At 30.7% G+C, this 11,640-nt stretch overlaps 1 protein-coding gene across 1 annotated transcript; it reads right to left on the bottom strand.

The window, feature by feature from the left end:
* Positions 1-2,529: 2,529 nt before the first annotated feature.
* Positions 2,530-9,896, bottom strand: LOC149426399 (uncharacterized). Its single transcript, XM_089636788.1, has 10 exons — positions 9,826-9,896; positions 8,148-8,180; positions 7,980-8,048; positions 7,324-7,512; positions 6,542-6,682; positions 6,235-6,423; positions 6,036-6,107; positions 5,661-5,723; positions 4,742-4,930; positions 2,530-2,650 (listed from the first exon to the last, which is right to left on the bottom strand). The coding sequence occupies exons 1-10, from the start codon at positions 9,871-9,873 to the stop codon at positions 2,585-2,587; spliced, it is 1,059 nt and encodes a 352-aa protein (XP_089492914.1). The 5' UTR covers positions 9,874-9,896; the 3' UTR covers positions 2,530-2,584.
* Between the last annotated feature and the right edge of the window lie 1,744 nt (positions 9,897-11,640).

Raw genomic sequence — 11,640 nt, 5'->3', positions numbered from 1 at the left:
TTATTATAAACCTGGGAATGTTTGTCTTTCTTTAAAAAAATTAAAATACAAACTTTGATAAGCGAACAGTCAAGAGTGCAACGTTCACTTACTGGTAAGGAAACTTTATTTTTAAACTGTGCAAATAATTTCATTGGATTTATGAAGAAATTACGCTGGAGTGTATTTCACATACTAATGTTGTTACTGTCAGAATTAAAACGGAGAGACCCTACTTAAGTAACACTTACACTTCAAAAATATCCTTTTTAATAGATTTAAATTATGAAGTATGTGTCTGCTAAATAAGGTTAGAAAAAAAGGAAAGGAAAGGTTCGAAGTCAGAAATTTTTAATTTCAATATTAATATTTGAAAAAATGCACGGTGATAAATATTTGTCATTCTTTCTTTAATATTTATTAAGTGAAATTGAAATTTTCTTGGGATTTTAAATCCGATTGTGATTAGTGGAATTTCCCGTAAGTATACAACAGACAGCAACCTCAGGAACTTTGAAGGATTAGCTTATATTCTTAAATAAGCTTATTAACTTAAACAGAAAGTTTAAGTTATAAAAATAAATTTTAGTACCTAACCATATTTCGCAATAAACCCAATTCTTTTAATTATCACATCACATTGCTTTAAAAAATTTATATTTCTAAATTAAATACACAAAAACTTAATTTTCTTTGCTGTGTCCAAGGTACCTGAATAAACTAACAACATCAATAAAAAAATTGTTATACATGTCCGTGTCTTTGTGCACGTAAAGAAAAATTACGTGTACAAAGCGTTACGTGAATTACACAAATACAAATACATTACGTGTATTATTTGCACACCACCAAAACATCGTTTGTCTAAAAAATCTATTAATAAACTTTATTAATGCACTTGATGATAGAAACTTACATGAAAAAAATCTCCTACAAAAAATGTTCAAAATCATGTTGCGTCAAACCATACTTAGGTAAAAGGTTTGTCTCCACGTTTAACTTCGTCTGTGTGTATTTCTGGAAATATTATTGGTAGGTACGTGAAATTCACGCCTGGGTTATTTTTTCCAGGCACCGTTTTTACTACAATATCTATTCATGATAAAATATAAAAATGTTGGTTCCTCGATCCCTTTTCATTGTAGAATTACCAAGACAATGTACGAACTTTTAATTATATTTTATAGGAATAGCCGTTTGGTTTTGACAGGTCCATCACAGACGTACAAGTGTTTCAACCAGCTTTTCACAACACAATAAAAAAATTAAGACCCCTTTCTAAATTTTCAGCCAACTTACGAAACAGCATACTTAAATATTTATTATTTTCACATATTTTAAAACATTAAGTCCAATTTCAGTTTCTATTTTTGATGTTATGTTTTGGAAAAAAATTGAATAAACACGTAACTACTTTGTATTTATTGTATTTTTAATATTTAAATTGATTTTCCGTCTAAATGCCGTTGCGAGCTGAAAATGGTTTTGAACCTTAAAAATCCGAGTAGAAAATCTGTCAAAAATCCTAGTTGTTTTAATTGTTTTAGAAAACAGCAATAATGATCTACAGTTGTAATAATAATTTAGAGTTTTATAATAATCTACAGTAATTATCTGACAGTTTCATCAACTTTAGAAAATAGCAATAATGATATGGAATTGTAATAATAATTTAAAGTTTTATAATAATCTAGAGAATTATCTGAGAGTTTTAACTACTCTTTATGAAAATATACTTAGCGTGGTAAAATTATTTGTTTCGAGTGTCGGTACATAAGTTTTAGATAAACCATTATTATTATTATTGCAAACTAAAACTGTTCGCAAGGATTGGATTCGTATTCAAATTCAAAATCTCATCATGTCTTAATATTTATTTATATTGATTATAGATATACGCTCATTAGATAGATACTAACTAGTGTTTTGTTCTTGTTTGTCATGCTTATGTTCAGATATGTATTTTAGGAAAGTTCAGTCAAAATTTTCAAGTACTACCAAATCGTGTTATAAAAATGGAGGATAAAGAAATCAGGACAACGAATGAGTCTTTTGGCAATAAATAAAAGTCAATTAGCTAAAAGTTCAACACAAAGTAGAAGACACTCCCAGTACCACCTTCTGGGAAGTATTTCTTGAAATGTTTCCTTCCGTGTCCCTCACTCACCTTGCTTGAATCCCACAAAGACTGTTCTGACGTCATATAAAAATAATAATATTATTATTGATTGCACATGCTGATTGCGTTGCTTTTATCACTTATTACCTTTGCGTAATAAACATCATACGAGAAGGAATTATAATAATTTGATTTCACAATAATAATAAAAATATTTTTTAATTAATGACGTCACAATCTTAATCAAACAAATAGTTTAATAATATTGTGATTAATCCAAAAAGATATTGATGTGATTTCGTATTATCTAAATTATCATATCTCAGTATTTTAATTACCTACGTCAGATAGTGTAATCTTCGTATCGTAACCCACGTGTACAATTGATTAATTTCTATAAGTATTTTTTAGAAATGAAACGGTGTTGATTTATAATTTGTAAAGGTTTATTATTGATTCACAGATAGGGAAATGGGAAAAAAGATCTTATGCAGCAAGACAAGCCTTAATGTTGCTTGGAACTTGTTGAACTTCTTGCAAGATGACCTGGATCTGAAAAATGGAATGAAATATATCATTAAAAATTTGCACAAGGGGCAAAACACAAAGTCCGCCAAATCATTACGAAGCCGTATATGAAATATTTTTAAAATTTGCATTAACATGGTTTTAAAGATTTAAATCGATTGTGAAATTGATTTGTTTTTCTTCAACTATAATAAATAGTAAGTTTGGGTTTTGGGATTTTGTTTAAATTCATAAATAAAATAAGATTTTATAAATATTCCCAGAATATACCATTTTGCAAAACGCTCTTTTACATTTCATTCGTATTACAATTCACCCTTCATCGAGCTTGCATAAATAGCAGAAATTATAAAATGAATCTATTACATTATTGAAAATCAAAATTTATTGTTAATTGTTGGTCATACATTTCGCTAACCCTTAATCTATAACCAACAACATTTCTAGGTATTTGTGGTTATACATTAGTTGGTTTTTTATAATTATATATCATCGGTGAAGCTAATAGGTAAATAATATTAAAAACAACTTATTCGATCTATTTAAAATTAGTGTGGAAACCAACTACTTTGAGTTTAACAATAAATTCTATCAACAAAACGACGGATTACCAATGGGATCGCCCCTCAGTCCACTTCTTGCAGAAATATTCATGGATTACATTAAAAAACAAATTTTAAATTCAATCTTTAGCAAACACATCATTTACTATGTTCGTTATGTTGACGACATTTTGGTCTGTTGGAAAGGCACCAACAGACAATTAGATCTTTTTGTCACATTTGCTAACTCCATCAACCGTAAAATCTGCTTTACGGTTGAAAGAGAGTGTAATAAGAAAATTAATTTTTTAGACCTAACAATCGGTAGAGAAAATAATAAACATACGTTCGAAATTTTCCGTAAGCCTACGTTTACAGATACGACCATTAATTATAAATCTTTACATCCATGGTCACATAAATTATCTGCCTACCACTCAATGGTGCATAGGCTTACTAACATCCCACTCGACAAGAAAGCATACGAGAAGGAAAAAAATACAATCCTAACTTTTGCTAAAAATAATGGCTTCAAGGGTAGAGACATCGAAAAAATAATTAATAATAATAAACACAAAAATAACCTTAAATTAATTTACCCAACGACTAATAATAAGACGAATAATAAATTCGGGTGTTTAGAATTCATCGGACAGACATCTAATAAAATTGCCAAAGTCCTCAAAAAATGTGGCTTAGATATTGCCTTCCGCACAAAAAACAACTTAGGATCATCTCTTAAAAACTCAAAAAGTAAGGTACTCAAATTACAAAATAGTGGCATTTATAAACTCCAGTGTGACGAATGCAACGCTGTTTATGTTGGACAAACGGGCCGGTCCTTTAACACTAGGTTCAAAGAACATATAAGATCTTTTAAAAATAATAATAAAATACAATCTCAATTTGCCAAACATCTCCTAGATGAAAATCACTCACTTAATGATAATAATAAACCAACTTCGCTACACGTACAAAATAAAGGCCGTAAACTTAATCTTTTAGATCAGTTAGAAATTAACAAAAATTCTAATAATCCGAAAGCTATTCTAATTAATGAACAAACCAATATAATTCGTTCACCCCTACTAGATATCTTCAAACCTAGTGCAAATACGAGTGCACATTGAAGTACTTAATTATACTATTAAAATAACCCTATGAGTCATCGTTTGGGAATAACTAACATTAAGACATTCAGTCAAATTTAAACATTACACTAATTGGGGAAACTTTACTAGGGTAATAACCATCAATAATTTCTAACATTTTTACACAGAAATCAATTAAGAAATCAGTAATTGAAATTAAAATACCTACCTAGAAATAATATAAATGTATCGTCTGTAAGTGGGCTACCCACAGTTTGATAATGCCTTTAGAGGGCGAAACAGCTGTCACGCGTAGTAATAATTACACAGCAGAACTTGTTTAAAAATAAACTGTTTTTATAAACCCAATAATAATATTATTGTATATATAAAAAAAATTTAAAAAAATAATAAAAAATTAAAAACTATATATAATAGAGAAATACGCCCTTAAAGTTTATAAATAATTTTCTGTTGCTTACTTCGTCGATGGCAGCCGAAACGCTTGTACCGAATTCGGCGTAAACCGGCAAAAGGCACTTGGCAATCACAACCATCTCGCTGACCGATGGCTTCTCAACTCCTTCCAAGCACAGCTCGGCCTTTCCTTGCATGATGGTCAAAGGTGCTTGTAGACTGCCAATGCTGGCGGCGATTTCACTGCCAACTTCCTGAAAAAATACGTAAGGATTTTATAATAATGCCCATGAGAAAATAATGTATTAAAATTGTCTGAAAAAATTTAAACAATATTAATAATTTTATTATCGGGAAAAATGTTTTGATAAAATGTCACAACAGGAAAGCAGTGTGGTGACAGAATTGGTTACGTACTATCAACACACTATAGATTACTGGAGATAACTCGGCAACTTAATCTGATTTATATTACATCTCTGTTTTTAATTATTACCTAATCTTGTATCGTTAATAATTATTGTCACAGTTTTTATGCAAGAAAAAATATCATCTATTGAATTGAGTGGAGAAGAAGAATGAAAACAAAGTGATATTTTTTAAGCGGGTAGAGAACAAACTGACGAAAAAGGTGGCTAGGATTATGTTATTTTGGTTTATTAAAATTTTTATTCTTAATGGCGATATCTCCCAAGTGAGATGCTTAGGATGGGTTTTTTTACAGAATTTGAACAATTCATCAAATTTAAACGTTCATTTTCTAGCTCTGTGAAAGTCCTATTCGAGTTCTGTTATTATATAAATAATAGACTAGTTGCTTGACTAAACTGAAATAATAACATAACTTGAAAAAATCTTTCACAGAACATAAAAATTAACTTTGAAATTTGAAGAATTATTCCAATTCTTTAAAATAAACCGTCATTAATTTCTTGAAACGTGTGAAAAAATCCAATGGAAATTGGTTATCTTTTCAGTTTTTACCTTCAAAACAGCCACAGCGTTTTGCACACAGTCCTTCAGCTGGTTGACATCATCGATGATGTTCTGTAAAACAAAAATTTGAATAATTATTTTTTAATCTGGAAAAGAGGAACATTTTTTGTTTTTTTTTTTTTTTTTTATAATGTTAACATTAGTTTTATAAAGTTTTTGATAATGCCGTCCAAAGGTGAAACAACTATCATGCGTGATAATAATTACACAACAGAACGTGTTCATAATTTTTTTTTATATAAATTGAATGATAACAATATTGACACATAAAAAATAAAATTATAATGGTGTTCTACAAATTAAACTTGAAAACAATAAATATTTTTGATGTGTGTTCAGAAACGAAACAAATATTGAAATTACCTTTTGGCCTCCTGCCATGCACTCGTCAATGACGTTTGGAATTTGGGCTACCCTCAGAAGAATTTCTTCAAGCTAAAAAAAAGTTTACGAAAATATTTATGAAAAAATCATTTATTTGAAAACGAATTTCTACGAAGAGCGCTGGGCTCGTAGCGAGGTATAAGAACCCCCTTTTGAACAGTGATAATTTAAATCTTACTTCAACGATGACTTCAGCAATTTCAGCGCCAGTTTGTTGATAAATTGGGATGAGGCACATGGCGATCTCGATGGTCTCGCTTGCAGATGGGTTCACGATGTCTCCAAAGCATTCCTCGGCTTGAGCAGATCCTGCTTGAATGATGATTTGCAGTCTGTCTACCCTGATTTGAACATCAGCTGTAACTTGCTGCAATGCAAAGTCCACAATATTACAATATTTTAGAATAACAGAATAATATTTTATTTTAAACTTATATGGGCAGTTAAGATCATTTTTGTCAGATCAGTAACTAAATGGGTCTTACGTTAATTAGGTCGACGACATTTCTCATGCAAAGTTTCAGAGCTTCAATTTCTTCCACGATGCCTTTGTTATCTCCAGCTGCTGCTAAACATTCTTCAATAATGCTTGGTAGCTGGATGATCGAGTGTAGAGAGTCCTGAACCTGAAAACCATTTTTTTCTTGTTATTTACAATAATATTTTTTTAGTGGTGTAAAAATGCAGATGTAAAATTTATTTATTTATTGCCCTGGTTTGTTTTTTTTTTTTAATTAAGACCGTATAGCTTGCTAACCAGCGTTGGCGTACTTGCCACGTGTCTTTGAAAGTCTAAAATTATGTCAAATAAAGGATTTTAATAGCAGCAAGTAGTATATGCTTAGAACATGATATGTTGAAATTATCGCTCTTATGAATGCAATAAAAAATATCATTCAACGAGTCAACAATGGAAAGATTTAGCTATTTATACACATAGGCATTATTCAAAGACTTACTTTATCACTTTAGCAATTATCCCTAGTAACATTTCTGTAAAAAAAGTATTGACGAATTCTTGAAATCAGTGAGAAAATGTAGTGGGTCATAAATTACAAAAAATAATTTGTCGTTGTTAAAAGTTGTTTTGTACTTTTTTGTTTTAATTTTATATTAAAATTTTTGGAAACCAAGTTTAGAGTTGCCAATTAATTAAAGTTGCCATTTTTTATATTTTTAATAAAAATAAATGATGCTCCAAAAAAAATTTCCCTTCTCTTGCAAAATTCACGCTGACATAGATTGATATGATTAAAAATCTACTTACAGTGTGAATGACGTTGAGAAGGTCAGAGCTGAACTGTTGGTACACCTGTGCAATGCACTTAGCGATCTGGATCTGGTCGGTGACGCTGGGGCTCTCGATGCCGGCGGAGCATTCTGCCACCTGATCGGCAGCCCCTTCCACGAGCCCTTGAAGCCCGCGAACTTCCGCCAACACATCGTCACTGATTTGCTGTGAAACAAATAAAACCAATTTTATGAAAAGCTGGCATTTCATTGTCGAACAGATTTAATCTTAATATGCTTAATCAGGTATATGCTTGTTTGTCTACAGCAGCAAAAATTCTTAACTCTGGCGTAGTAAAATAAGAAACAGAATAAAATCTGAATCTATTAAAAGGAAATTCTTTTTGAACATTGAACTAAAAAATATTGACGAGTGAGCTAAGTATCAGGCATGTTAGAGAAAATTGTCTGTCTAGAACTATAAGGTCAATGCAAACATTTTCAGCTGGCAATGTCATTTCCATAATGAGCTGTATAGTTGTGAAACTTAATTTAACCATTTATAAAAATACAAAAAGCATGTTGTTTGTATAAGGTAACCTTTTACATAATTTTAAGAAGAACTTATTAATAATTGAGTCTAAAAATAGGTAAACGTGTTTTTTATGAAGTAAATAGAAGATGTAATTATACCACTAAGAGATCTACAACTCCTGACGCGCATTTCTGTAGTTCCAGGACATCATCGATGACGTTTTTGTTCTGTAAAAGAAAGAAAGTCATTTGTAAACAAACACTATTATTACCATCTTTAAATGGTTTTGAAATAACTCTATAGTATTTATGGTAATATTTTCTTACGTTTGGAGTTCCCTTGGGGACAACTGCGGCATTCTGTAAAAAAATAAGATTTAAGATTATAAAGATTCAGAACTGAAAATCAGGTCACACGATCGGTTCACAGTTGATTGATTATTGATAAGTATTCTTGTTTACACTATACTAATTCATTTAATGAAAATAATTTCGATACAGTTCATTTTATTTGCAAACGCTAATTTGCTACGCATTGATCCCTTCGGCACCGGTGCGTAGTCGGGATACACGCCAAACGCGCGCCCAACATTTGTACACAGTTGACACTTGTCACATGAGAACGGGTCGCTTCTACGATTCGTTCTTAAGTTCAACAGCTCGGCTGTGGAACGAACTGCCGGCCTCTGTGTTTCCTCCCTCCTACAACATGGGACTCTTCAAGACCCATGTTCACTCCTTCCTCTCCACAAAAAGACCCTCCACACAGCATCCCCAAAGATGACATAGGCCCTGAGGGAAATTATTTTCTTCAGGGCCTCCTGTGTGGAGTAAATATAAAAATAAAAAAAAAACAATTTTCCACATAAAAATTGTAAAATGGGGGAATTGAGGAACGGGTACAGTAGTGAGGCTTACATTGCCAAATTATATTTTCTTAAAAAAAATACTTCTAATATATCATTAAAAAATATGATTACAGTAAGGGAATAGGCTTTTGGTAGAAATATCAGTCATTTAACACTTTAACAGCCGTTTATAAACCTCGCATGTGACGTTTTTTTCCACTGTAACAACCGCGCATTTTATAGAACGCTTTCCATGGTTTGCCGGCGTTTTTCGGCATTATTGAAGATTTACAGAAAAATAATTACTATAATTAAAGGCATAATTGATGTTTTTAAAATTAGTAGAAAGATATATATTATTGTTTATATTATTTTTGTTTTCAGTTTATTACTAGACTGTGTCCCTTTGCGCCCGCACACAACTGAATTGATTATGTGTGTGTAGTCTAAACGTTAATCTATACGTTCCGATAATCATCTATACGGATCACGAAAAGAGCGCGCGATTGATATAAATAGTACTAATCTCAATCACGAGTGGTACCCGTGATCATTGTCTTCTAGTAGAAAAAATGTCACGAGTGAGGCTCGTGAACGGCTGACGATGTGTTACAGTTATTAAAATGCGCGGCTGTTTAAATATTCAAACTACCACTTAGATATCACTTTTCATGTACTATGAATATTTAAATTTTCTTCCAGGTGGATATCAAATATGCGTATTGCAATATTTTTAATCAATTGAGTTTACACGAGTTTTTAATGACCTTTTTCAATTCACTTTCGCAATGAACTTTATAATTTTACTCAAAGGGAAAGATATCATCAGGTAACTCTTTACTTGGAAAAAAAATAATGTTCATAGTAGAGATTATTAAATATTTAACCAAATGGGTATTGACTCTTCACGGTGGAACATATAATTATCTTGATAGGTTAGTTATTTAAAGCGGTCGCTTGTTAGCAAAAGTTCCCGGAGCATACAATTGGGGGTGTAATATTTGTTGTTAGGTGAGTTAAAAAAAATAAAATGTTTTACTAAACATTTTTAATAAACCTTGCTATAAAAAAGTATATTGTAAAATATTTTAGTAAACGAAATATTTATTCAACAAAATTGTTATGAATTGAAGGCAGAAATATTTATTCAATCTTACCGCAGCTGCCACTACGAAAAGGGCGATGAAAACTGTCAATCCTTTCATAATGAAATGGTCCGCTTTACAACTGTATGACTGAGGCAACTAAAAAAATGTCTTCTTTTTATATGCATTTCGTTTAGTATCTCCAATTCCTATCTACTGACCAAAATCTTTGCAGTTTCTATCAGATATATGTAGTGAGTAGTGAGTAAGCTTAATCAATCATGATTTTATTCCAATTTAGAGATACCTACTTATTTTTTCCAAAAACCTCGTCTAGTTCCTGTTCGATTAATTACAGATAGCAACATTTTACCAATAAGAAACTTTGAAGATGATCATATCAAGATTATAAGATCAATTTTGTACTTAGGTGTCTGAAGTTCAACATAGAACAAATATGAAATGGTTTGATTAATTTATCTGGTCTGAATTAACTCAAACAATTAACCATATCGGAACAAATCGATTAATACAATTATGTAAACATATTGAAATTGTTTGTCAAATTGATATTTTTTTCCAATTTCTAATGTCACAACTTTGAAAGGTGTATTTACATCGACTGTAAATAAGTAAAACGCTTCAAGTTAATAATGAAATCTTCACGGAAAACGATAAAAAACTAATACTAACGGACCCGTAAAACCGATTAAACTTCTTGAAGTTTATTATGATTATTAGTTTTAGTCATTATTACTTTTTAAAAATTTAGATGTAAAATTTTGCATTTCCATTTATGATTTTGTCAGATTTGAGGGAGGAGTAATTTTATTTACAATCGAATGAATGAATGAATGCATAAATTTAGTCAGCATAAATGACTTTACGATGTCATACTTCCAATACTATTATATATGAAATCACTGATTAGTAACATTCCCAAAAATGTGGCTTGGTATTTTACCAAATTACACTCCGTTATGTTTTCTTTTATTTTTAGTATCTGAAACTGGTGGTCAATTATTTTTAAAAAGATTTTCTACGTCGGAATACAGCCTTCTAATGTACCGATTTTTTTTCTGAATTAATTAATCAAACGCGACACCCAACCCTTTTTATAACTAAAAACAAATTCGGAAAACAAAAACAGGACAAACACATTTTAACGAAACAAAGTAAACTGATCTGCGGATAAAGTACAGCTTAGTAAATGCAAAAACTCAAACAAAAGCCTCGGGTCAACCGATAACAAAAAGCTTTGAAATGTACACATGTGAAAAATCTTCAAAAGGAGGAGCCGAGTTAAGTCCACACGCGTGGCTTAAAAAAGGTTTTTGTTTGCCTTACTTTATGCATCTAGACATATTGCAGTAATCAATCTATTCCATTCGTTTGTACAAATATTAATTACATTTGGAGGCCGATTTACGATATTTTCAATGTTTGATTGTGACAGATACGTTGAATACAATGCAATTGAAATTCAAAATCCTTAACTTTCTAGTTTTACAAAACTGAGTACCGTTAATTTTGATGGTAAGAAATCGGTCATTATTACATATTTATTTAATTAAATGTAGATAATATTATCAGTAGGTTTTTTTTCTAAATACTTTTGCTTGATATATATTATAGGACGGTATTATAATTAGATTTTATCATAATGGAATTATTTTGATAGAAGGCATATTTTGAAAACTTTATTTATTTAGTGTAGGGGATGATTTTGTGGCCATCGTCACTTTATAATAAAGGCAATACTACAAATAAAAGAAATTTCTGTAAATTATACACAGGTAGTAGGCATATTTTCCATACAGCGTTCAAAAGATTAGAGTTTAAGAATTGTATTCACTAAAAACCTTAGACACTTTCCTAACATTGACA

The sequence above is a fragment of the Hesperophylax consimilis genome, chromosome 1 (genome assembly GCF_061612785.1).
Source record: "Hesperophylax consimilis isolate HC1 chromosome 1, BYU_Hcon_1.0, whole genome shotgun sequence".
Taxonomy (NCBI): Eukaryota; Metazoa; Arthropoda; class Insecta; order Trichoptera; family Limnephilidae; genus Hesperophylax; species Hesperophylax consimilis.
This window is presented reverse-complemented; position numbering and strand designations above follow the sequence as displayed.